The sequence below is a fragment of the Thamnophis sirtalis genome, unplaced genomic scaffold (assembly GCF_051295495.1).
Source record: "Thamnophis sirtalis isolate CommonGarterSnake01/CBP01778 unplaced genomic scaffold, rThaSir2_p1.2 scaffold_5, whole genome shotgun sequence".
Lineage (NCBI taxonomy): Eukaryota > Metazoa > Chordata > Lepidosauria > Squamata > Natricidae > Thamnophis > Thamnophis sirtalis.
In genome coordinates, this window is record NW_028261385.1 from 984,497 (window position 1) to 1,012,107 (window position 27,611).

At 50.2% G+C, this 27,611-nt stretch overlaps 1 protein-coding gene across 1 annotated transcript; it reads right to left on the bottom strand.

The window, feature by feature from the left end:
* Positions 1 to 15,826: 15,826 nt before the first annotated feature.
* Positions 15,827 to 27,069, bottom strand: LOC148045238 (galactose-1-phosphate uridylyltransferase-like). The gene is made up of 6 exons (XM_087717052.1): positions 26,956 to 27,069; positions 21,351 to 21,473; positions 21,130 to 21,262; positions 19,902 to 19,985; positions 17,937 to 18,091; positions 15,827 to 16,393 (listed from the first exon to the last, which is right to left on the bottom strand). The coding sequence occupies exons 1-6, from the start codon at positions 27,052 to 27,054 to the stop codon at positions 16,328 to 16,330; spliced, it is 660 nt and encodes a 219-aa protein (XP_087573178.1). The 5' UTR covers positions 27,055 to 27,069; the 3' UTR covers positions 15,827 to 16,327.
* Positions 27,070 to 27,611: the final 542 nt, after the last annotated feature.

Below are 27,611 nucleotides of genomic sequence, written 5' to 3' on the forward strand. Positions count from 1 at the left end.
CAGGCACTGGCACATCACTTCTACCGCTTCACTGAGTTGGCACGGGGCAGACAGATACAATTGTGTATCGTCCGCATATTGATGGTATTTAATCCCGTGCCGGCGTATGATCTCACCCAGCAGCTTCATGTAGATGTTAAATAGGAGGGGGGACAGGACCGAACCCTGTGGCACCCCATAATTGAGGGGCCTAGGGGTCGACCTCTGCCCTCCGACCAACACCGACTGCGACCTGTCCGAGAGGTAGGAGGAGAACCACCGAAGGACGGTGCCTCCCACTCCCACCTCCCGCAACCATCGCAGAAGGATACCATGGTCGATGGTATCGCAGGCCACCGAGAGGTCAAGGAGCACTAGGATAGAAGAGTGACCCCTATCCACTGTTCCTTCTAAGGTGCGCGGCTGCGCGGCCGCGCATGTGGCAAGAAAACCCCCCGCAGCAGTTTCTAACTGCCGCACAGTGATTTCTCCCAAAGCAAACGTGGGGAAGTCCTTTGCAGGCAGCTAGAACTGGCCGTCCGCAAAGGACCTCCGCAGACTTGTTTTGATGAGCACGGAGCGACTGACGGTAGTTTGTGCCGGCCGTGGCCGCTCAAACTAGCGTCAGTCGCCCCTGTGTTCAGCAAAGCAAGCCCGGGGAGGTCCTTTGTCTGCGGCTAATCCTAGCCGCTTGTGCCCGGTGCTGCAGCTGAAGTAACCCCCTAAAGCCCCTGCCGCCACCAGAATATCTGCTGCCTCCTCCTCCTCCTCCTCCTCTAACAGCACTGGATTTGCCGCCCGATGCCGCAGCTGTGATGAAGCCGCCAAATCTCCCGTCAGCAGCACCCCCGCCTCCCCCTCCACGCGGAGCACCTGAGCTGGCCCGCACGTTATCCCTCCCCCTTCCTCCTCTGCCGTGCTTTTGAGGAGCCACGGGAGATAGTAGGAAGGCGACGGAGGGGGCGGTAGCAGGAAAAAAAGGCCTCCTGGCTTCTGAAAAGCACGGCGGAGGTGGAGGCGGCAGCAGGGGTAACCCAGAGCCCATCTGAGGTGCTCCGAATGGAGGGGGAGGCACCGCCGCCACTGCCATGGGTGGGGGCGCCTGCGGGAGCTTTGGCTGCTTCACCTTGGCTGCAGCGCTGGGCAGCAAATGTGGTGGTCCTCTTGGAGGAGGAGGGGGAGGCGGCAGCAGTTATTCTGGTGGGGGGGGGCTCGTCGGCATCTTCAGCAGCCGCCCTGCCCCCTGTGAAGAAACCCGAAGATGGAGCAGATCCACGCAGATGACATCGCCGCAACATGACTGGAGGAGGAAGTCCACAAGTCTTAAAGCTGTCAGGTTTGAAGACCCCTGGGATTTTTTTCCCTAAAGGGTTAGGGGTGCAAGCATCTTGTAACAACAGCTTTAAGAGTTGCGTGCTTCAAATGCCAGACTTTCTGAGCCAACATTTTGGTTGCTAAGCAGGAGCGTTGTTAAGTGATACTGATATTATATAACACTTTTAATTAAGCGGGTACCTTGAATAAACATAACTTTGCGTTTCAAATAATACTGATTTCGTTGTTGTCTTAGGTGACACATGTGAAAAAAATTCAGGTGCTCAGGCATGAAAATGTGCCGCTCAAACACTATACTTTTCTGTTCACACTGAAAAAAAATTAGAGGGAACATTGCCCCTATCCCTGGCTCGCCAGAGATCATTGATCAGTGTGACCAAAGCAGTTTCCGTGCTGTAACCAGGCCTGAAACCGGACTGAAAGGAGTCCAGATAATCGGTTTCATCCAAGGACCGCCGGAGTTGAAAGGCCACCACCTTCTCAACAACCTTCCCTATAAAGGGGAGGTTGGAGACTGGACGATAGTTACTCAAAATGGCTGGATCCAGAGAAGGTTTCTTCAGGAGGGGTCTCACCACCGCATCCTTTAGGAGGAGCGGGAAGGACCCCTCCCGGAGAGAGGTGTTAACTATTGTCTGGATCCAACCACGTGTCACCTCCCTGCTGGTCGACACCAGCCAGGAGGGGCACGGGTCCAAGTATACAGGTGGAGGCGCTCACCGCTCCCATGGCCTTGTCCACTTCCTCAAGAGCGACAAGTTGAAACTCGATCCATGAAATACGCTCAAGACCTTCCCCCAGTACCTCGGCTGGTACCGTGCAATTGGAGTCCAGATCTGTCCGAATCCGAGCGACTGAACAAATTCCTCAGCTCTACCCTGTAAAGGGTCGTCCGCATCCCTCCCTTTCAAGAGGGAGCGAGCTATTCTAAACAAGGCGGCTGGGCGCGATTCAGCGGATGCAATAAGAGTGGCAAAATGCGCACATTTCTCCGCCCGTATTGCCACGAGATAGGTCCTGATATAGGCTCTCATCAGTGCTCGGTCTGATTCAGAGTTACTGGCCCTCCAGTGGCACTCTAGGCGTCTCTTTTGGCGCTTCATCTCCCAGAGTTCCTTGGTGAACCAAGGAGCCCTCCTGGATCCGCTGCCTCGGAGAGGCCGCAAAGGCGCAATCCAGTTTAGAGCCCCCACCGCCGCTATATTCCAAGCAGCAACCAAGGACTCCACCGGACTGTGGACGATAGTGTCAGGTATTTCTCCAAGCGCCGTCTGAAATCCCATAGGGTCCATCAGGCGCCTGGGGCGGAACCACCTAATCGGTTCCTCCTCCCTACAGTGGGGGATTGGTCTCCGAAAGTCAAGCCTCAGTAGGAAGTGATCAGACCGTGGCAAGGGCAAGATCTTAATGCCCCTCAAATCTAGATCACGTCTCCACTGCTCCGAGAGGAATACGAGGTCGAGTGTGTGACCCGCTGAGTGAGTCGAACCCCGGATTACTTGGGTCAAGTCCATGGCTGTCATGGAAGCCATGAACTCCTGCGCCCCATCAGAGTGTTCACCGAGCGAAGGCAGGTTGAAATCCCCCAGCACCATAAGCCTGGGGAACTCTACCGCCAGCTAGTTGGACTAGAAGACCTCCAAGGTCCCTTCCAACTCTGCTATTGTATTTGTAATAGTAAATACTTTGGCCACCTAATGAGAAGGAAGAGCCTCATGCTGGGAAGGATGGAGGGCAAAAGAAGAAGAAGGGGACGGCAGAGAAGGGGGGGCTGGATGGAGTCACCGAAGCAGTCGGCGTGAGCTTCAATGGACTCCAGAGGATGGTCGAGGATGGGAAGGCCTGGAAGAATGTTGTCCATGGGGTTGTGATAGGCCAGACACAACTTTGCAGCTAACAACAATGTTGAGGACTAACTGCATTTAATGTCCAACCCTAGCAAAATCAGCGGATTCAGACTTGATTTAATGCAGCATCTCTATTTTCTGTCTTATGGATTCCATCTTCTCCATCCAGCCTGATGTAAATTGCCAACCAAGCACCAGTTGGCGGTCTTAAGATTATGGCCGATCGTGATGGGTAATTTCCTAGACCCAAAAGAAATTGGTTGAAAGCTGCATTTAACTCTCATCATCCTCATTGAGATGCATTCTCAGTCCTCTGAGGAAGAGGGGGTTGTATGAAGAGAAAGAGAGGGAGGGGGGAGGGAGGGAAAAGGGGACCCTCAATGCTGAACATAAAATGTCATGCATTTCAAGCCAGAAATATTTTCGCTAGGGATTTTGCCTGAAACTTATAATAAAGAGATTACCTATTTAATTATCCATATATTAACTGCAGCTAGAAATGTATTTGCACAACATTGGAAGAGTGAAGAGATTCCTATTGATGAGAAGCTGATCTGGAAAATATTAGAATGTGCAGAAACGAATAGATTAACACTAATAATTAAAGAAAAAGAAGAAACTGAATATTGTAAGATATGGGAAGTATTTTATCAACAGTTAGAGGAAAAAGGGGGAAATTGGAAATGAAAAAAAGAGATAAAAGAAGAGTAGAAAATATGTTAAGATGGAAGTATAAACTTTAATAATTGTTAGTATTGGGATGAGGAAGATCATTACAATTAATGCTCGTATTGTATCTTTATCAGAAAATATGTTAACAGGAAAATGAATAGTTTGTAGATTTTTGTAGATTTTAGATTTTAATAGCATTTATAGGCCGCCCTTTTCCCTGAGGGGACTCAGGGCGGCTTACAATAATAAAGGAAGGGGAGTGAAGACAAAACATAAAAAGAAATGTGCAATGACTAAAAAATACTAAAAACACAACATTCTCTCAGCATTCGGGAGGGGCGGAAGAGTTTATCCCCAGGCCTGACGGGCTAGCCAGATCTTGAGGGCTGTACGGAAGGCCTGGACTGTGGTCAGGGTACGAATCTCCACGGGGAGATTGTTCCATAGCGTCGGAGCAGCAACTGAGAAGGCTCTCCTCCGGGTAGTCGCCAGTCGGCACTGACTGGCGGATGGAATACGGAGGAGGCCCGCTCTATGCGATCTGATGGGACGCAGGGAGGTTATCGGCAGAAGGCGGTCTCTCAAATAGTCAGATCCACTACCATGGAGCGCTTTATAGGTGGTAAGTAAGACCTTGAATTGCACCCGGAGATCCACAGGCAGCCAGCGCAGCTCGCGGAGGATAGGTGTTATGTGGGCGAACCGAGGTGCGCCCACAATCACTCGCGCGGCCGCGTTCTGTACTAGCTGAAGTCTCCGGGTGCTCTTCAAGGGCAGCCCCATGTAGAGCACGTTGCAGTATTCCAGCTTAGAGATCACAAGGGCTCGAGTGACTGTCGTGAGAGCCTCCCGATTCAGGTAGGGCCGCAACTGGCGCACCAGGCGAACCTGGGCAAATGCCCCCCTGGTCACAGCCGATAGATGGTGATCAAAACTCAGCTGTGGATCCAGGAGGACTCCCAAGTTGCGGACCCTATCTGAGGGGTATAAATTTTGTCCCCCCAGCCTGATTGATGGTACGGTGGTCAAATTATTGGGAGGAAAACACAACAGCCACTCGGTCTTGTCTGGGTTGAGCACCAGTTTGTTTGCTCTCATCCAGTCTTTAACAGCTTCCAGACCCTGTTCCATCACGTCCACCGCTTCATTGAGTTGGCACGGGGCGGACAGATACAATTGAGTATCGTCCGCATATTGGTGATACTTTATCCCGTGCCTCCGAATGATCCCGCCCAGCGGTTTCATGTATATGTTGAATAGGAGGGGGGACAAGACCGACCCCTGTGGCACCCCACATGTTAGGGGCCTCGGGGACGATCTCTGCCCACCCACCAACACCGACTGCGACCTGTCCGAGAGGTAGGAGGAGAACCACTGCAAAACAGTGCCGCCCACTCCCACCTCCCGCAGTCGTCGCAGAAGGATACCATGGTCGATGGTATCGAAAGCCGCTGAGAGGTCAAGGAGAACCAGGATGGACGCAAAGCCTCCATCCCTAGCTCTCCAGAGATCATCGGTCAATGCGACCAAAGCGGTTTCTGTGCTGTAACCTGGTCGGAAGCCGGACTGGAAGGGGTCAAGATAGTTTGCTTCCTCCAAGGTACGCTGAAGCTGGAGGGCCACCACTTTCTCAACAACCTTCCCCACATAGGGAAGGTTGGAGACTGGACGGTAGTTATTAAGAATAGCTGGATCCAGGGACGGTTTCTTCAGAAGGGGTCTCACCACCGCTGCCTTAAGCTCGGTGGGAAAATGCCCCTCCCGAAGAGATGCCACAACAACCGCTTGGATCCAGCCTCGTGTCACCTCACTGCTGTTGGCAACCAGCCAGGAGGGACACGGGTCCAGTACACAAGTGGAGGTACTCACAGCTCGCATAGCCTTGTCCACATCCCCAGAGGCAACTTCCTGAAACTCAACCCAGAGATGGTTTGCCAAGTCTTTCCCCTGTGTCTCAGCTGGCTCTGCAAGAGTGGAGTCCAGGTCCGCTCGAAACCGGGCAACTTTGTCCGCCAAGAACTGAACATACTCCTCAGCCTTACCCTGTAAGGGGTCCCCCGTCTCCCTCCTATTTAGGAGGGAGCGGGTTATCCTAAACAGGGCGGCTGGGCGGGACTCGGCGGACGCTACCAAGGAGGCAATGTATGTTCTTTTTGCCGATCTTAAAGCGCGAGTATACTCCTTGGTGCATGCTGTTACAAGTGCCCGGTTCAATTCGGACCTGTCTAATCTCCACAGGTGCTCTAGGCGTCTCCTCCGGCGCTTTATCTCCCGGAGCTCCTTGGTAAACCAAGGAGGCCTCCGGGGGCCGCTGACCCGGAGGGGCCGTAGTGGCGCAATCCGGTTTAGAGACCCCGAAGCTGCCGAGTGCCAGGCAGCGACAAGGGTCTCAACCGAACTGTGGGCGAGAGTATCTGGAATAACCCCAAGCTCCGTCTGGAACCTAATGGGGTCCATCAGTCGCTTGGGGCGGAACCACCTGGTCGGTTCCTCCTCCCTACGGTGGGGGTTTGGCCTCCGGAAGTCTAGCCTCAGTAGGCAGTGGTCTGACCACGACAGGGGTATGATCTCATTACCCCTCAGACCAAGATCGTAACTCCACTGCTCCGAGAGGAATACGAGGTCGAGCGTGTGACCCGCTGAGTGGGTTGGGCCTCGAATTACCTGAGTCAAGCCCATGGCTGTCATGGAAGCCATGAACTCATGCGCTCCGTCAGAGCGTTCACCGAGCGAAGGCAAGTTGAAGTCCCCCAGAACTATGAGTCTAGGGAACTCAGCTGCCAGCTCGGCTACTGACTCGAGGAGCGAGGGGAGGGCTGCTGCAACGCAGTTGGGAGGCAGGTACGTAAGCAGCAGACCCACTTGACCCTTGAGGTCCAGCTTCACCAGCAGGGACTCACACCCGACAAGCTCCGGAGCAGGGATCCTACGAGGTACTAAAGACTCCCGGACTACAATAGCCACACCGCCACCCCTTCCCTGGGCTCTCGGCTGGTGTAGCACCTGAAATCCGGCTGGGCACATCTCTACGAGGGGGACTCCTCCCTCCGTGCCCAGCCATGTTTCAGTAATACATGCCAGGTCTGCGCCCTCATCAGTTATCAAGTCCTGGATGAGGGGGGCCTTATGAACCACAGACCTGGCATTTAGCGACAGCAGCCTGAGACCAGGGTCCTGATCACTCGCGCCATCTGACCTTGGAGTGGGACTCCTAGGGCCGGAAGGAGGGATCTCTGTAATATAGCGAACCCTCCTTCCCCAATGATGGCCTGCCCTAAAGTCCCCGCCATATCTGCCTCTCCCTGTTATGACCGCAATGCTCCGACCCTCTCCCGTGGATATAGCCCCCCCAACCACCCCAATGGCCCCCATATGACCCGCCAGGTCCTCCGGATCATTCATACTCAAACTCTCACACAAGCAGTCCTCACTAATAGAATTAAAACACAAATACAGCTAAATAAATTAAAAGTGAGATCATTCATACAACCAGACAATCCCATGCACTCAACATACCAGTTAAAATTAGAAAATAATAGGGTTGCGCAGGTCCAAGATAGTATTAGTTCGTAATAGTCCAACGTAATAATCCCCCCTCTCCTGAGGGGGGGGGTCACACCCTAATGGGGGGCTCCACTCTTCTCCTTCTTCTATGCCCCAAAGAAAAGTCCACAACTGGAAGGTCAAAGTTCGATAGTATACAAGGCAATCGTGTGTAATAAAGGGAAGGCAAAAATGCCTGATGTTTATAAGCAAGGATTGTTCAGTCTTATTCCCTTTAAAGTCCCAAAGAAAGTCAGCGGACCACATAGGAGAAAATCTATTTCCTAGGGTTATATAATGTCCATAGTCCGGTGGGCCAAGATCTGAAGCTGGCCCCAGCTGCTCAGGGTGAAGGGGAGGAAAGCGATGGTTTTCTTGATACCCAAACCTTGTCCCTACTGCTGCCATCATCTGTTGTTCCCAATATTCCTAATAAACAGTAACAAAGGAATAATGATTGGGGCAGCTGCGATGGTAAATGGGACAAGGCTGGGGGAGAGGGAGGGGCGTCCAGACCTTCTTCCTCCACAGATCGAAACGTCCTATTCAGGGCTCCGTCTTCCGTCCTCCGTTCAGTCCCCTAGCCAACAGGCAAGCGGCCCAGGGACCCCAGGAGTGGACAGGCAGCTGGCAGCAGAGTCAGCAGGATAGGACGGGTGGGGGATGTCCGAGGGGGGGGGGCTACGGGATGGTAAACGCAGCCAATCACCCCAACCACCCCAACCACAACTCCCAATGGTCTTCAGCAAGTTAATCTTCACCGATGGAATGCTGAGCCTTGTGAAAATCCCGGGACCAAATCCTTCCAGGGGGCTCCGTTGGTAGTCCGAATGGACTCCGGAGGCTCTAGATATCTTTAGTCTTTAGCACTGGCTTCTAAGGAACAAGAAGCCAGGCAGCCATCCGAGTCCCGCGTATGCGCAAACAGCAGCAACCCTCTTAGTAATTAAAACCAAAGTTTAACAAAAGAAAAACTCATCCCAGATGGAAAGAGGGGGGGTAAATACCCCCTTCAGCAGCTGGGCCCAGACGTTCTCAAAGGGCCTCAGCAACCGGAGAGTTAATCAGGCTTCCTCCCAAACCAACATCAGAAGGCAAGGTTTGATAGTGTTCAATTGCTTAATATATTGCAACTTTAAGATTAGAGAATTAATATTAATGTGAATGATGTTGTAAATGCTGAAGGCTGTTACACAGAGGGCACACTGTTTAAGGAAAGATGAAATGTTTATGTTGAAAAATAAAAAAATAAAAAACTTTTTATTTAAAAAAAAAAAGCATACATTCTCCTACAAAGGCAAAATGAAACTTTTCGGGTGATGAATCCTCTTCTATCACAACGGCTGAACATTCCTGAGGGGCAGCAGATGCCCAAATCTGCACAGTGCAATTTTTAAAAAGCAAAGACTCTAATAGTCCAGGAAAATGAGAGAGCCAGTTGTGATTAAGGTGCTGGCCTAGGAGTCGGTGACTTCTAGTCTTGCCTTGGGCAGAAAAGCCAGCTGGGTGTCTATGGACCAATCACCAGGAGACTGTGAGTTCTAGTCCCGCCTTAGGCTGAGTGACTTTGGGCCAATCACCAGGAGACTGTGAGTTCTAGTCCTGCCTTAGGAATGAAAGCCAGCTGGGTGTCTTTGGGCCAGTCACTAGGGGACTGTGAGTTCTAGTCCACTTTAGGCAGGACTTTGAGCCAGCCAATCTCTCTCATCCCAACCTCCCTCACAAGGTTGTTGTTGTGGGGAAAATAAGAGGATGAGGGAGTATTAGGAATGTTTGCTGCCTTGAGTTACTTAAAGAGTAATAAAGGCAGGATTAAAAATTAAATCTACAAAAACCCCAAAACTCTTGACCCTATACTAGTCGAGAGAAGACGGATGAGTGTGGCTTATCTCATTATTTTAGAATCAGAATCAGAATAGAGCTGGAAAGGACCTTGGAGGTCTTCTAGTCCAACCCCCTACTCAGGCAGAAAGCTCTATACCATTTGAGACAAATAGACGTCCATTCTCTTCTTGAAAACCTCCAGTGATGGAGCACCCACAACCTCTGGAGGCAAGTTGGTTAAATTCAGGTTAATTGTTCCCACTGTCAGGAAATTTCTCCTTATTTCGGGGTTGCGTCTCTCCTTGATTAGTTCCCATCCATCGTTTCTTGTCCTGCCTTCAGGTGCTTTGGAGAATAGCTTGACCCCCTCTTTTTCGTAGGAGCCCTTCAAATATTGGAAGGCTGCTATCATGTCCCCCTTAGTCCTTCTCTTCATTAGACTAAACATGCCCAGTTCCTGCAACTGTTCATCGAAAGATTTTGGTTCAATTATATAAATATATTGAATTGTTCTGTATAAAAATCCCTGTGTCTGGTTTTTGATGTGCTCCTTGGGCGTGAAACACAGGTGAAATTCAGCAGGTTCTGACAGGTTCTGGAGAACCGGCAGATACCACCTCTGGCTGGCCCCAGAGTGGGGAGGGAATGGGGATTTTGCAGTATTCTTCTCCTGGAGTGGATTAGGATTCGGATTCGGATTTATTTCATTTATATGCCGCCCTTTTCCCCGAAGGGGACTCAGGGCGGCTCACAACTCAGTCAAGGGAAAGGAGGTACAAACAGGGGGGGGAAAAGACAAACAAACAATACACAATTTAAAACACACAACAGCCATACCACTCGAGAAGGGGGGGGGCAGGAACTCATCAGCCCCAGGCCTGTCGGAACAGCCAGGTTTTGAGGGCTTTGCGGAAGGCCTGGAGGGTGGTGAGGGTTCGAATCTCCACGGGGAGTTCGTTCCAAAGGGTCAGAGCAGTCACAGAGAAGGCTCTCCTCCGGGTAGTCGCCAGTCGGCACTGGGCGGCTGATGGAATTCGGAGGAGGCCTAGTCTGTGGGATCTAATCGGTCTAGTGGAGGTAATTGGCAGTAGGCGGTCTCTCAAGTACCCAGGTCCAATACCATGAAGGGCTTTGTAGGTGACGACTAGCACCTGGAAGCGTACCCGGAGATCAACAGGCAGCCAGTGCAGCTGGCGGAGGATAGGTGTTACGTGGGTGAACCGAGGTGCACCCACAATCGCTCGCGCGGCTGCATTCTGGACAAGCTGAAGTCTCCGAATGCTCTTCAAGGGCTGCCCCATGTAGAGCACGTTGCAGTAGTCCAGTCTAGAGGTCACAAGGGCACGAGTGACTGTTGTGAGGGCCTCCTGGTTCAGGTAGGGACGCAACTGGCGCACCAGGCGAACCTGGGCAAATGCCCCCCTGGTCACAGCCAACAGATGGTGTTCGAAAGTCAGCTGTGGGTCCAGGAGGACTCCCAAATTGCGAACCCTGTCTGAGGGGCGTACTGTTTGACCCCCCAGCCTGAGAGATGGAAAACTTGGCCAATTAGTAGGAGGGAAGCACAGCAGCCACTCGGTCTTATCCGGATTGAGTACAAGTTTGTTAACCCCCATCCAGACCCTAACAGCCTCAAGGCACTGGCACATCACGTCAACTGATTCACTGAGTTGGCACGGGGCGGACAGATACAACTGTGTATCGTCCGCATACTGATGGTATTTTATCCCGTGCCGTCGAATGATCTCACCCAGTGGCTTCATGTAGATATTAAACAGGAGGGGGGAGAGGACCGAACCCTGCGGCACCCCACAGTTCAGGGGCCTAGGGGTCGATCTCTGCCCTCCAACCAACACCGACTGCGACTTGTCCGAGAGGTAGGAGGAGAACCACCGTAGAACAGTGCCTCCCACCCCCACCTCCCGCAGTCGTCGCAGAAGGATACCATGGTCGATGGTATCGAAGGCCGCTGAGAGGTCAAGGAGCACTAGGACGGAGGCGTGATCTCCATCCCTGGCTCTCCAGAGATCATCGATCAGCGTGACCAAAGCGGTTTCCGTGCTGTAGCCAGGCCTAAATCCCGACTGGAAGGGATCTAGATAATCGGTTTCCTCCAAGGACCGCCGGAGCTGAAAGGCCACCATTTTCTCAACAACCTTCCCCACGTATGGGGATTTTGCAGGATCCTTCCCCTGGAATGGGGACGAAATGGAGATTTTGCAGTATCCTTCCCCCAGGAGTGGAGAGAGAATGGAGATTTTGCAACATCCTTCCCCTGCCACGCCCACAGAACAGGTAGTAAAATACTTTGTATTTCACCACTGGCATGAAACCGAGATGCTTCCTGCTTCTGTACAAGCCAGAGACGTTTGTCATTCCACAATTCCTCGATGGAATAGAATAGAATCATGGAAGGGATCTCGGAGGTCTTCTAGTCCAACCCCGATTGGCTTCTTCACTCTGGGTAACAGCTCACTGGGGCGTGGGGGGCAAGAGCTAGGACCCCCAAGGTCACGGGAGGAACCTGTGCACCATCTGATTTCCCCCACACCCTCCTTCTGCCCTGCCTTTGCTGCCCCCACTGGCATTGCCACACAAGATGCACGTAAAGATTAATTACAAATGAGGCTTTAAAAATAAATCTGACCGTTTAGATGCAGAGAAGGGGAGAGAGAGAGAGAGAAATAAAAAATGGCAACTCCCATTAGCAGCCAGATGACTTCTAAATACGCAGTTCTCAGCCTTTGCAAGCTGTGAGCATCGCAGGATCAGGCCAGTTTGGGGAGGGGGAGAGGCAGAAGCCCCTGCAAGGAATCAGCTGGCAATTTCCATCCATTAGACCCCAGGACAGGACCTCCAAAAGCATAAAGGCAAATATCCCTGCTGGTTCTCCATAAACCTCCTCTGGGGAAAAACGGATTTATTTCGTCCTAAAGCTAAAAGACCTATGGAGATTCTCGGCCATCCAGGTCATGGTTGCCCCAAAGGGGCTCTTTCAAAAGGCAACTGGGCTTTCTCGGGGTTTTGTGGCAACGGTCAAAAAAGCCAACACAATCTTAGGCTGCATTAACGGAGGGAGAGAAACAAGGTCACGTGAAGTAGTTAATACGGCTTTATAAAGCCTTAAGTAAGACCACACCTAGAATATGGCATCCAGTTTTGGTCACCACACTATAAAAAAAGATGTTGAGACTCTGGAAAGAGGGCAGAGAAGAGCAACAAAGAGGATTAGGAGGCTGGAGGATAAAACAAAGAACAGTTGCCGGAATCGGGCATGTCTAGTAAAAAGAAGGGCCAGGAGCGACAGGACAAGAGTGTTCCAGTATTTTGAGGGGCTGCCACAAAGAATAAGTCAAGCTGTTCTCCAAAGCATCTGAAGGCAAGAAAAAGAAGCAACGGATGGAAACCAATCAAGGAGAGGAACAATCTGGCATTAAGGAGAATCTTCCTAACAGGGAGGACAATCAACGTCCAGTGGAAGAGAAGTTGCCTTCAAAGGTTGTGGGTGCCCCATCACAGGAGGCTTTGAAGAAGGGACTGGACAGTCAATTGTCTGAAAGGGTATTGGGCAGTGATGAGAACCTTTTCATCACAGAGTCCCAAAAGTAGACGGTGCATGTGCGGGCACGTGTGCACACCCGAGTGCCAGAACCCAGAAGACAGCAGCTGACTGGCGCGCATGCATGCAACAAAACCCAGAACAGCAGCTGGTGACATTGTTCATGCCCAGAGAGAGGGCTCTACGTGCCCCATCATCCATCCATCCATCCATCCATCCATCTCTATCCATCCATCCATCCATCAATTTATCATGTATCCATTCTCTCTCATCTACATCTTTATCTGTATGCATCTACTGATCTATTGATCGATCAATCCATCATGCAGCTATCCATCCATCCATCCATATCTATCCATCCAACAATTTATGTATCCATTCTCTGTTTCTCTCCCTAATCTCTATCTAATCTCTATGCATCTACTGAGCTATCATTTCATCATACAACTATCCATCTATCCATCCATCCATCCATTAATTTATCATCCATTCTCTTTTATCTACCTAATCTCTATCTAATCTGTATGCATCTACTGATCTATTGATTGATCAATTCATCATACAGCTATCCATCCATCCATCTCTATCCATCCAATAATTTATGTATCCATTCTGTGTTTCTCTCCCTAATCTCTAATCTCTGTGCATCTACTAATCTATCGATCAATCAATTCATCATCCATCCAACAATTTATGTATCCATTCTGTTACTCTCCCTAATCTCTATCTAATCTCTATGCATCTACTGATCTATCAATCTACCAATTCATCATGCAGCTAGCCATCCATCAATTTATCATCCATTCTCTTTTATCTACCTAATCTCTATCTAATCTGTGTGCATCTACTGATCTATCTATCAATCATCATCCATCCATCCATATCTATCCATCAATTTATCATGTATCCATTCTCTCTCTCATCTACTTAATCTCTATCTGTATGCATCTACTGATCTATTGATCGATCAATCCATCATGCAGCTATCCATCCATCCATCCATCCATCCATCCATCCATCCATCCATCCATCCATCCATCCATATCTATCCATCCAACAATTTATGTATCCATGCTGTTTCTCCCTAATCTCTATCTAATCTCTATACATCTATTGATCAATCAATCAATTAATTCACAACTGTCCATCCATCCATATCTATCCATCCAACAATTTATCATGTATCCTCCCTCTCCCTCCCTCCCTCCCTCCCTCCCTCCCTCTTTCTCTCTCTCTGTTATATTTGTGTACACTTTTGAGAGCAGGCAAGAGAATTTCATTTTTAATGTGTGCCAGTGTGCCCACAGAATATGACAATGAAAGTTATTGTATCTTAATCAACTGGTTCATATTTATGACTTTTGAATCGTCCCAAGGTCACGTGATCCCCTTTTGTTACTTTCTGAGAAGCAAAGTCAACCGGGAAGCTGGACTCAATTAACAACCATGTTCCTAACTTAATAACTGCAGTGATTCACTTAACAGCTGTGGAAAGGTAGATCGTAAAATGGAGAAAGCTCACTTAACAAATGTCTCACTTAACAACATAAACTTTGGGCTCACGTGTGGTCATACATCAAGGTCTACGAGAGGAAGCTGGCTGCCAGATGATCCCACAGCGTTTCTGAACCCTTTTTTAAAAAAAAAAAAACAACCCAAAAGACCTTTTTTTATATATAAAAATAATGAAACATTGCATCCTTCCCTCCAGCCGGCCTCTTCCGATCATTTTATCGCGAGTCTCAAAATGAATAAAACATCACGCCTTCAAAACAAAATCACAGCATTTATTACTCCAGGAGAAGAAAAAAGAATATACATATTTAGATTCCCTTTTCGAATACAAAATATATTATGGACTTCGAGTGGTCTTGAGTGAGCGCCGAGCAGCAGGCTGGGAGGAGATGGCCAGCCGCGTCTTCTCACATTAAGCGTGATGCTGGGTGGAAACACACCACCTTCGCAAAAGTGTGTTGGTGAAAATTGAGTTGGTGGCCCGCAGCGACGGCCCCCTCGCTTCCCGTCACTGGGGGAGGTTCAGCCTCACACGAAGCCTAGCAAATCCCATTTGCAAATGGGGGAATAGCCCCAGGACCTCCACCTCTGCACCCAGGGAACTGAATTAATAACAGTTCAGATGGCATCAAGAGCGTGTGAAGCATTAATGTCACTTGATAAGGCCTTGGGAAGGACACACTTGGAATAAGGCATTCAGTTTTGGTCGCCACGATGTAGAAAAGATGTGGAGACTCTAGAAAGAGTGCAGAGAAGAGCAAGAAAGAGGATTAGGGGACTGGAGACTAAAACACATGAAGAACGGTTGCAGGAACTGGTTTAATGAAAAGAAGGACTAAGGGGGACATGATAGCAATCTTCCAAAATCTCAGGGGTTGCCACAAAGAAGAGGGAGTCAAACTATTCTCCAGGGCACCTGAGGGTAGAACAAGAAGCAATGGGTGGGAACTAATCAAGGAGAGAAGCAACCTGGAATGGAGACGGGGAGGCCTGGTAGTATCTTCTGATCCTTGGGGGGCCACCAGGAGGAAGTCATCCGTTTACTCTCCGTAGCACCTGAGCGCAGGAAAAGAAGGAATGGGCAGAAAGTCCTCAGAAGGAGATCCAACCTACAAGAGTTAATTTCCTGATGGAAATGGAATCGTTTGACACCTGGAGTCACTAGATGTTTTCGAGAGAAAGTGCTATTATTTAACAGAACAGAATAACAGAGGAAGAGAGTTGGAAGGGACCTTGGAGGTCTTCTAGTCCAGCCCCCTGCTCAACCAAGAGACCCTCTTCCATTCCAGACAAATGGTTGTCCAACCCCTCCTTCAAACCCCCCAGTGATGAAGCAACTACAACTTCTGGAGGCAAAGTGTTCCACTGGCTAATGGCCAGGAAATGTCTCCTTAGTTCTAGGTTGAGTGTCACTTTGTTCAGTTGCCATCCATTGTTTTTAATCTTGCCTGCAGGGGCTTTTGAGAATACTCCGACAACCCCTCGAAGATTGGAAGGCTGCTATCCTGTCTCCCCTGGTCCTTCTTTCTCTTAAAACTAGACATCCCCAGTTCCTGCAACCGTTCTTCGTATGTTCTGTCCTCCAGTCCCCTAATCATCTCTGTTGCTCTCCCCTGCACTCTTTCTAGCATAATTTGGGGAGAGTTAAAGAAAAAAAGAAAGAAACAGCCCAGCCTCACCGCGAAATATCCTGATTTAATAGTGCCAGGACCTGGGCAGAGCAGGAAAGAAACACGGCCGCCCATCACGAGGAGCAGTAGAGACTCGGTGGTGCTGGGGAAGTGCCCTCACAGCCCCCTTCTCTGAGGAAGGGTCTCGCCTCTTGCGGGCACTCAGGACACAGAGGGCTTTTGAGAAGGGGAGACGTCCTGGCTTAACCGGTTGCCAGCATCACCGTCTTAATGGAGCCGGGCAGCCAGAGTGGCATCCTGCCCGAGGTCAGGCAGTTCCTGCCAAGGACAGGCCCCTCTTCCTCTGCCTCTGGGGTGGTTCTCCTCCAGGCTCTCTTCGGGTTCTCCCTCTGCCTCAGGCACCAACAGAGCCACCCCCTGCCTTAGGGGGCCTCCTTGGCCTCCAGCTTGTAATGGTCCTCGGGGAGCTTCCTCAGACGTTCTGCGGCCTGTGGGGAGAGAAAGCAGCATGGAGGGAGAAGGAGGAAAGGGGTGCAGGCAGGGGGCTTCCTCTTTCTTTTCCAGGCTGCAGGGGGCTTTAGTGAATGCTCCCCCCCCCCCAAAAAAAAGAAACAAAACTCAAGGACTTCTCCTGTCCTTCCTGGCTCCTTCGGTATCTCCACAGTTTATTATAGGAGGTCTCCAAACTTGGCAACTTTAAGACTTGGGGACTTCAAGTCCCAGAATCCCTCAGCCAGCTGGCTGAGGGATTCTGGGAATTGAAGTCGCCAAGTCTTAAGGCTGAGGGATTCTGGGAGTTGAAGTCCACAAGTCTTAAGGCTGAGGGATTCTGGGAGTTGAAGTCGCTAAGTCTTAAGGCTGAGGGATTCTGGGAGTTGAAATCCACAAGTCTTAAGGCTGAGGGATTCTGGGAGTTGAAGTCGCCAAGTCTTAAGGCTGAGGGATTCTGGGAGTTGAAGTCCCCAAGTCTTAAGGCTGAGGGATTCTGGGAGTTGAAGTCGCCAAGTCTTAAGGCTGAGGGATTCTGGGAGTTGAAATCCACAAGTCTTAAGGCTGAGGGATTCTGGGAGTTGAAGTCACCAAGTCTTAAGGCTGAGGGATTCTGGGAGTTGAAATCCACAAGTCTTAAGGCTGAGGGATTCTGGGAGTTGAAGTCGCCAAGTCTTAAGGCTGAGGGATTCTGGGAGTTGAAGTCGCCAAGTCTTAAGGCTGAGGGATTCTGGGAGTTGAAGTCGCCAAGTCTTAAGGCTGAGGGATTCTGGGAGTCCACGTCTTTGAAGGCCCCTCGTTTATCACAACCCTTTCCCTTAGAGCTCTGTGACTGCTTAGCAACTTTAATGTCCGAAAAGCAGCGTTTGGCCACTAACTGTGAAGACTCCCCTCCCAAAGGCCACACAACGCCCCAGCGTAGGGTTCCCCCCTCCCTCTTTCAACAACCCTCAGCCTTTCCCTGCCAATCCCCACGGATCAGTTCAGCCACTCAGTGCTGGAATTTTAAACTTGGAAGCTCCTTGGTGCTCTCTGGAATTGTTTTCTTTCATTACTTTTCATTACCCAACCAGCATGGATGCTGCTGCCTAGTTTGGTCATGAAACGTCTGCAATAAAACAAGCAATCTCAGAGAGCACCAAGGACTTCACAATCCTCCTGTTCTCCCCCCCCCACTCCCCCTTCTCCTCCTCTTCTTCCTCTCCCTTCTAGCACTGATGAGGTTACCTAGTTGGGTGATGAAATGTCCACAAGAAAACTACCAAGCTCGGAGGGCACCAAGGACCCCTCAGTCCTCCTCTTCTTCCTCCCTCCTCCTCTTTCTCCTCCTCCCTCCTCCTCCTCCTCTTCCTCCTCTCCACAAACTACACCCCTTCTAGCCCTGATGAGGTTACCTGGCTGGGCCATGAAACGTCTAGAAGAAACCCACCAAGCTCGGAGAGCCCCCAGGGACCCTCGTTCCCACCCTGGGCTGCAAATACCCCGTTTCACTTTGAAGCTCTTTCCAAGGAGAGTTGCAGACCGTCCCCTGCAGCCCCTCACCTGCTCCGGGGTCAGGTCCCTCTGCGCCTGAGCCAGCATCTCGTAGCCCACCATGAATTTACGGACGGTGGCGGAGCGCAGCAGAGGAGGGTAGTAGTGGGCGTGGAGCTGCCAGTGCCTGCAGTCGGCCTCCAGGTACGGCCCCGTGGGGGCCCCTGTGGGGAAGAGAGAGAGAGAGAGCAGGAAGCCAGGCTTTAGCCCAAGGGAGGGAGGCCGGGTGCCAGCAGGATTTGCTCCCTGGGGGGGCAGAGAGGAAGGAGGCGGCCAGGACGGAGAGAGAAGCCATAAAATCAACACCTGTGAGCTGCCTGCCCCTTTACAACCCGTGGACTTCGACTCCCAGAATTCCCCGGGGAGTTGAAGCCCACAAGTCTTAAAGCTGAGGGATTCTGGGAGTTGAAGTTCCCAAGTCTTAAAGGTTGGAGAGCCCACATGGAAAGGTGCTTCACACCCTCCTTTTCAATCTATGGCTCTCAGCCGGGGGGGGGGAGGGGGGGGAGTGGCTGGCGGTTTAAAATTGCAAAAGTTGCCTGCTATAAACTCCTTTGGCCAAGGACTCCCTGCTGGTGGGGCCCAGGAGAAGCTCCGGCCCTTTGGAACATCTCGCCACCAGAGGGGAGACCCCTGCCGTCTTCCTGGGCATCAGGAAGGGCTCTAGGACTTGGTTATGCTTGGCTGGCATGGGCCCCACGGAAGATGTAGGGCTGGAGGCGGCTGGTAGAGGAGGCGCCACTGCTGCTCCCACCCCCCACCCCCCAAAAGAGGCTTTGAGCCTCTTCTTCATCCTTTGAAACTTCTTTAGTCTGTTCATAATCGATAACTGCTTTTATTTGGGGAGGTTTTATTATGTTGCAAGCCGCCCACTGTTGCTTTGAGATGTGAGATGAGACACATAGAGCCAAGGGAGGGAGGGAGGAGATGGGAATGAAGGGAGGGAGGGAGAAAGAAAGGGAGGAAGGAAGGAGGGAGAGAGGGAGGAAAGAAGGAACGAAGGAGGGAGGGAAATCAGAGGCAGGGAGCGAGGGAGAGAAGGCAGAAAAACAGAGGCAGGGTGGGAAGGAGGGAGGGAAGGAAGGAAACAGAGGCAGGGGGGAGGAAGAAAGGAAGGAAGGAGGGAGAGAGAGAGGGAGGAACGAAGGAACGAAGGAAGGAGGGAAATCAGAGGCAGGGAGGGAGGAAGAGAGGAAGGGAGAGAGAGAAGGGAGGAAAACAAGCAGGGTGGGAAGGAGGGAGGGGGGTAAGGAAGGAAGGAAAATAGGCAGGGAGGGAGGAAGAAAGGAAGGAAGGAAGGAAGGAAGGAGGAGAAAGAGAGGGAGGAAAGAAGGAACGAAGGAGGGAAATCAGAGGCAGGGAGGGAGGAAGAGAGGAAGGGAGAGAGAGAAGGGAGGAAAACAGAGGCAGGGTGGGAAGGAGGGAGGGAGGGAAGGAAGGAAAACAGAGGCAGGCAGGGAGAAAGAAAGGGAGGAAGGAAGGAGGGAAAGAGGGAGGAAAGAAGGAACGAAGGAAGGAGGGAAATCAGAGGTAGGGAGGGAGGAAGAGAGGAAGGGAGAGAGAGAAGGGAGGAAAAACAGAGGCAGGGTGGGAAGGAGGGAGGGAGGGAAGGAAGGAAAAACAGAGGCAGGGAGGGAGAAGAAAGAAAGGGAGGAAGGAAGGGAGGGAGGAAGAGAGGGAGGAAAGAAGGAACAAAGGAGGGAGGGAGAGAGGAAGGGAGGGAGGGAAGGAAGGAAAACAGAGGCAGGGACAGAGAAAAGAAGGAAGGGGGAGAGAGGGAGGAAAGAGAGGGAGAGATGGAAGGAAGAAAGAAAAGAAAGAATGAGAAAGAGAGAAAGAAAGAGAAAGGAAGGAAGGAAGGAAGGAAGGGAGGAAAGAAGGAAAGGCCTCCCAATCCCGAGAAGGCATCTCCCAAGACCGCTGCTTCCTGCCTGCCCCGTGCCCAAGCCCTCTTGCCCTCTCCCCGAAGCTCACCATGCCAACCCATGGAGTAAGGGAAGGAAACCTGGAAGAGGTTGTCGTATCGGGTGAGGAGCCTCTTCATGATGGAGGCCAGGCCTGCAAAAAAGGAGGCTCAGAGAGTCAGCACCCACCAAGCCACCCCACAACCCAACCCCCCTGCCAACAGCTGGACTGGAGCCCCCACCCAAATTGCACATCTCTGAAGGGAGTGGGGGTTTGCAGCCAAGAGGAGGAGGAGGAGGAGGAGGAGACTGTGAAATCCTTGATGGCCTCTCAATTTGGAACTTTGCTTTCATGACCCAACTAGTAACATCATCAGTGCTCGGAGGGAATGTGGAGAAGAGGAGGAGTAGGAGGAGGAGGATTGTGGGGCTCTTGGGGCTCCCTTGGTTGTTTTCTTGCAGACATTTCATTACCCAACGTGGTAACATCATCAGTGCTAGAAGGGAAGGCTATCTGTTTGTAGCCGCTTTCTCTCTCTGTGTTGGTGGGGGTGTTGTTGTTGCAAGAAAACCACCAAGCTCAGAAAGCACTCAGGGCCCCACTGTCCGTCCCTCCCCTCCTCCTCCTCCCTCCTCCTCCTCCTCCTCCTCCTCCTCCTCCTCCTCCTCCTCCTCTCATTAAACAGCTGCAAGAAAATAGCCAACCTCAGAGAGAACCAAAAACCACACTGTCACCCCCTCCTCCTCTTCCTCCTCCTTTTCCTCCTCTCATTAACACTCTGCAAGAAAACAGCCAACCTCACAAGGCATCAAGGACCCCACTGTCCCTCTCCCCCTCCTCCTCCTCCTCCTCCTCCTCCTCCTCCTCCTCCTCCTCTTCCTCCTCTTCCTCCATCTCTTCCTCCTCCTCTCAACATCTTTTTTATAGTGTGGTGACCAAAACTCTTCCTTCTCCATCTCCTTTTCCTCCTCCTCCTCCATCTCTTCCTCGTCCATTTCTTCCTCCTCCTCTCATTAAAGAAAACAGCCAACCTCAGAGAGCACCAAGGACCCCACTGTCCCCCTCCTCCTCTTCCTCCTCCTCCTCCTCTTTGTAAGCCTCTGCAAGAAAACAGCCAACCTCAGAGAGCACCAAGAACCCCACCCCTACTTCTCCTCCACCTCTACCATCTCTTCCTCCTCCTCTCATTAAACCTCTGCAAGAAAACCGCAGAGCTCAGGCAGCATCGAAGGACCCCACAGATCCCTCCCAAGCCCACCGCCCAAGGCCCCCCCCTCCCCACCGTCCACTCGCTTACTGTCTCTCTCGCCCTCCCGCAGCTCCTCCAGCCGGCAGACGTGTCTCCGAGGGAGCAGGAGGGTCTGGAAGGGCCACACGGCCCAGTAGGGCACCACCACCAGCCAGTCCGCATTTTCCACCACCACCCGTTCCTGCAAAGGAGCTCCAGATCAGCCTCGGAGCCGGCATCCCCCAGTGGAGTCCGGCCCCCTCTTGCCTAACGGGCCAAGGGGTCCCCACCTTCCGCTCGGCCTCCAGCCGGGCATAGTCCAGCAGCATGGGGGCAGAATTCTCCTGGTAGTACTTCCGCTGGGACTTGTCCTCCAGCGAGGCTTCGTTGGGCAGGAAGTTACTAGCCCAGATCTGCAAAGAACGGAGAGTCAGCGGGAGGACTGCCGTATTTTTCGGACTACAAGACGCACCGATGTCTAAGACACACCAAGATTTCAAACAGATAAGTAAGAAAAAAACGGTCTTGTCCTCCCTGGCCCCCAGGAACACTCTGCAGGCTTCAGCAGGGCTGGGGGGGAGGCAAAAACACCTCCATTTTTTGCAAAATATGGGCAGAAAATGGGCCATTTTGAGAAAATTGGCATTTTTGCCTTCCACCAGCCCCGCTGAAGCCTGCAGAGGGCTCCTGGGATCTGGAGGAAGGCAAAAATGCCTCCGTTTTTGAAAAAAATGCACTGTTTTTTTTTTTTTTTTGCAAAAATGGGATGTTGGGGGGGGAGCTTCAGGATGCCAAAAATGGCTGTGTATAAGACGCACCAATATTTCCACTCTCTTGGGGGGGGGTGCATCTTATACTCCGAAAAATACGGTAGGTATGTCTAATGAAGAGAAGGACCAGGAGTGGCATGATGGCAGCCTTCCAATATTTGAAGGGCTCCTACAAAAAAGAGGGGTTGAAGCTATTCTCCAAAGCCCCCGAAGGCCGGAGAAGCCACGGATGGAAACTAATCAAGGAGAGAAGCAACCTAGAACCAAGGAGAAATGTCCTGACAGTGAGAACAATTAACCAGTGGGACTACTTGCCACCAGAACCTGTGGGTGCTTCATCCCTGGAGGTTTTAAAAAGAGCAGACAGCCACTTGTCTGAAATGGTATAAGGTCTCCTGTACGAGCAGAGGTTAGAATGGTTGGACTAGAAGACCTCCAAAGTCCCTTCCAAATCTTTTATTCTGTTACTCTAATTTCTGCTGACTGCCGGTTGACAGCAGTTTGAATCTCACCAGGCTCAAGGTTGACCCAGCCTTCCCTCCTTCCAAGCCCTCAACAGAATGAGGACCCAGATGGTTGGGGGAAGAGGCTGACTCTGTAAACCACTTAGAGAGGGGTTGTAAAGCATTGGGAAGTAGTATGTAAGTCTAAGGCCTTCCTTCCTTCCTTCCTTCCTTCCTTCCTTCCTTCCTTCCTTCCTTCCTTCCTTCCTTCCTTCCTTCCTTGATTACAATTTTCAAGATCCATTACTGGCAGTGATGGCGGGCGATGGAGAAGATTGGGGAAGTTGGATCCACAGTGCAGGGATTACAATGCAATATTGCAGACTGACTCTGCCCATAGCCAAGAGTTCGATCCTGACTGACTGAAGGTTAACCCGGCCTTCCATCCTTCTGAGGTCAGTAAATGAATAAATGGTAAAATGAGGACCCAGATTGTTGGGGGCAAGAGGCTGACTCTGTAAACCGCTTAGAGAGGGCTGTGAAGCAGTGCGAAGTGGAATATAAGTCTAAGTGCTATTGCTATGAACCAATGGAACAGATGTTGCCTCCAGAGGTTGTGGGTTCTCCACCACTGGACATTTTTAAGAAGAGACTGGACAGCCATTTGTCGGAGATGTATAAGGTCAATCTAAGGTCTCCGGCTTGAGCAGGGGTTGGACTAGAAGACCTCCAAGGCCCCTTCCAGCTCTATTCTGAAGGAATGATATACAGTTACATCCAGTCCCAGGACTCTAGGTTCTACAATTTCCGAACGCCCAGCCACGTGCAACAGCCTAGAGCAGTGTTTCCCAACCTTGGCAACTTGAAGATGTCTGGACCTCAACTCCCAGAATTCCCCAGCCAGCATTCGCTGGCTGGGGAATCCTGGGAGTTGAAGTCCGGACATCTTCAAGTTGCCAAGGTTGGGAAACACTGGCCTAGAGACTAGAGAGCTCCATGCTTGTGCCTTGCAGCTGAGAGCAGCCCATTTGCAAGCACACACTGCCACCCTGTGGCTCTGGAACAGCCACAACTACAAAGCTCTCCGTCAGGCCTGACAAGTGGGGTTTGCGACAACTCGCCACAGCCAATCCCCCACTGACAAGGGGCTGTGCACAACTGGCCTCAGGAGAAGCCCCCATTGCAATCTCGCTGCGGGGCAAGAGTTACGCTAATCTCAAAGAAAGGGTGGAACAGAATAATCGTCAAACTATCATCGTCAAACATTGTCAACCTGTCAAACCGTTCCCTAAGGCTGCGTTACTATTAGTCTTCTCATTGTTCCTATCCCCCATCTCCTCCCACTTGTGACTGCAGGACTGTAACTTTGCCGCTTGTATCCTTACGATTTATATTGTTTCCTGATTGCTTATTTGTACCCTGCGACTAACATTAAGTGTTGATTCTTGACGAATTTATCTTGTCTTTTTATGCACATTGAGAGCAGATGCACCAAAGGGAAATTCCTTGTGTGGCCAATCACACTTGGCCAATGAAGAATTCTATTCCATTCCATTCCAATTCTATTCTCTATCCTATCCTATCCTTTTCTCTGTTCTGTTCTATTCTATTCTCTATTATATTATAATTCTGTTCTATTATAATTCTATTCTATTCCATATTTTTAATTCATATACTATTCTCTATCCTATTCTATTTCCATCCTATTTTCTGTTCTGTTCTATTCTCTATTATATTCTGTTCTTAATTTTAAAACGGGGTAAAATTCATTTAATAAATGTCTCGCTTGGCAACGGGAAATATATTGGGCCCGTTTGCGGTCTTAAGACAAGGACTAACTGTAAACCAAAAACGGTTTTTGTCTAAGGCAGGGGTGGTCAACCTTTTTATACCTACCACCCAGTTTTGTATCTCTGTTGGTAGTAAAGTTTTCTAAGCTCCCACCGGTTCCACAGTCATGGTGATTTATAAAGTAGGGAAGTAACTTTACTTTATAACATTTATAAAGCAGAGTCACAGCAAACCCCCACCATGAAAGCTGGAACGCCCACTAGTGGGCGGTAGGGAGCAAGTTGACTCCCACTGCTCTAAGGGAAAACTTCCCTACACGGATATTCCATTTCTCCCTTTGGAAAAGAGCAGCCCCCCCCCCACCCTTGGAAACAAATCCTTGCCCCCACCCTCCCTTTTCGGCAAGAGATCCCACCCCTACCCCCGCCTTCAACTGCCCCCACCTGTCAGGCTTCAAAAATGAAGAAGAAAAGAAAAGAACCCCCTTTGAAGTGCCTTGATCAAAGGCCTCCCCCAGACAAGCATCTCAATCAAAAGCGCAAAGATATTATGGAATTGAACAAAACCCTCTGAAAAATCCCAAGAATAATTTATGCCCTGCCCTTCCACTTCTGGATTGCTTAGCTTCAAACTTCGGCAAACCAGAAAGGCTGGAATGAATGTCAAGAGTTTGTTGCAGCAATCACATCCAGAAAGCACACACAGGAAACTGATTGAGCAGGATTGATTAACTTCTCCTTGGAAAGTATGCAGTGGGGGACCCCAAGGCTCTGTTTTAGGCCCAGGACTCTTCAACATCTTCATCAATGATTTGGATGAGGGAATAAATGGGGAACTCATCAAATGTGCAGAGGGCACCAAGCTGGCAGGAATAGCCAACACTCCAGAAGACTTAAGGCTTAAGATACAGAAGGATCTTGACAAACTTGAACATTGGATACTATCTAATAAAATGAAATTCAATGGTAGAAAAAGTAAGGTTCTACATTTAGGCAAGAAAAACAAAATGCACAGGTACAGTATAGGTGGTACCTTGCTCAATAGTAGTGACTGTGGGGGGGGGGATCTTGGAGTCCGAGTGCACAACCACTTAAATAGGAGCCAGCCGTGGGCAGCAGCTGCCAAAAAAGCCAACACAGTTCTAGGCTGCATCAACAGAGAGAGAGAATCAAGATCACGTGAAGGGTTAATAACCCTTTATAAGGCCTTGGGAAGGCCACACTTGGAATATTTGCATCCAGTTTTGGTCACCACGATGTAGAAAAGATGTTTGAGACTCTAGAAAGAGTCCAGAGAGAGCAACAAAGAGGATTAGGGGACTGGAGACTAAAACATATGAGGAACGGTTGCAGGAACTGGGAATGTCTAGTTTAATAGAAAGTAGAACCAGGGGAGACATGATAGCAGCCTTCCAACATCTCAGGGGCTGCCCCAAAGAAGAGGGAGTGAAAGCTATTCTCCAAAGCTGCAACACTGGAACTTTTTAAGAAGATGTTGAATAACTATTTGTCTGAAATGTTATAGGGTTTCCTGCCAAAGCAGGGGGTTGGACTAGAAGACCTCCAAGGTCACTTCCAACTCTGTTATTCTATTCTATTCTATCTAATATAACACATGAGTTCCCCCCCCACACCCCCAAAAAGAGGGTGAAAATCTGGGTGCGTCTTGTACACCGAATGTAGCCCCACCCACCCCCACCTGAGGCCCAAAACACAATGCATGGAGGCAGCGATGGTCTGTGGCAATCCCTGCAGCCTGGAGCAGCTGATTGGAGGGGTATTCCGGCAGTCCGATCCACCCGCCAATCAGCTGTGCTGAATCAGGCTGCAATAAGTGCTGAAGCTGACCTGGCTGGTCAGAGCTTTCCTCAGCAATCACATTCAGAAAGCACCCTCAAGTAAGCAGGATTCAAAATAATAATAATATACAATACAATGCCAAAAGCAGGTTTTCCAAGGTAGCAGTAAATACAAGCAAAACACAAGCAGTTTCACTTTCATTTCTCTGCTGAGCTGGGATCCTTCCTGTCTCCTTGTTGCTCCCACAGCAAATTTCAGAGTCCAAATAGCCCCCATTGGCTGACTTAGTTGCTATGCCTATTCATTGGCTGATCTTGTTACCATGTGTCAGCTGAGCACCATGGATGCTGTTAGGCAGAGGCAGAATTTTTTTTTCTTCTTATCTTCCTCCTCAAAAACTAAGGTGCGTCTTATACTCCGGAGCATCTTATACTCTGAAAAATATGGTATATACAATACCAAGAGTGGTTCTTCCAACGTGGTACAAGCAAAACAAAAGCAGTTTCACTTCTAGTGGCAGGCAAATAGTTTACAGCTCTGCACAGACTCAGAGCTACAGAGCTAAGCCGCGCCCAGGCTCCAAAGTGTTTCAGCACCCATTGGCTGACCTTGTTACGAAGCCCGATAGCAATAGCAATAGCAGTAGACTTATATATCGCTTCATACGCCTTTCAGGCCTCTCTAAGCGGTTTACAGAGAGTCAGCATATTGCCCCCAACAATCTGGGTCCTCATTTTACCCACCTCGGAAGGATGGAAGGCTGAGTCAACCCTGAGCCAGTGAGATTTGAACCGCTGAACTGCTGAACTAGCAGTAGCCTGCAGTGCTGCATTTAACCACTGCGCCACCTTGGCCCAGTTCATGAATATATCTACTCTGACAATGATTTTTTTAAAATAAACAAATAAACAAACACCATCGTCAAATGTCCAAGTAAGTTTTTTAAAAAAAGATTTGGTAGTGGGCTGTGACACAGGAGATGGGGACCCCTGTTCAAGAGCCTGGAAATGTCCTTCAAAAAACATCTTCTGATGATCGGACCTTGGACGACAGCTCTGTTGCAAAATTCAGGGGGGGGGGGAATCTCCTTACCTGACAATGAGGGTGGGAATTCGAACAACCCATCATGGCTCCCTTGTTCTCAAAGATCTGGAAACCAAAATAAACAAGGTAAAGGTTCCCCTTGCACATCTGTGCTAGTCATTCCCAACTCCAGGGGGCGGTGCTCATCTCCATTTCAAAGCCGAAGAGCCAGCTTTGTCCGAAGACGTCTCCGTGGTCATGTGGCCGGCATGACTCAACGCCGAAGGCGCACGGAACGCTGTTCCCTTCCCACCAAAGGTGGTCCCTATTTTTCTCCTTGCATTTTTACATTCTTTTGAACTGCTAGGTTGGCAGGAACGGGAGCTCACACGGCGCTAGGAATTCGAACCACCGAACTGCCAACCTTTCTGATCGACAAGCTCAGCATCTTAGCCACTGAGCATCCCTTTTAAACAAGGAGACAGAACAACAAACAAAACAACAGGATCGTTTGGTTTACATCAGGGGTTTCCAACCTTGGTCACCTTAAGACTTGTGGACTTCAACACCCAGTGTCAGGCCTGCAAGCCATCTTTTCTTTTGGATCTTCAGCCTGCCACATTTCCTATTAGTCTACTATGCATTTTCTATGGTGGGAAAATGGGAGGGAGGGATTGTATGGAGTTAGATGATATGCAGCCATAACAACATTCTTTCTAGAAAGC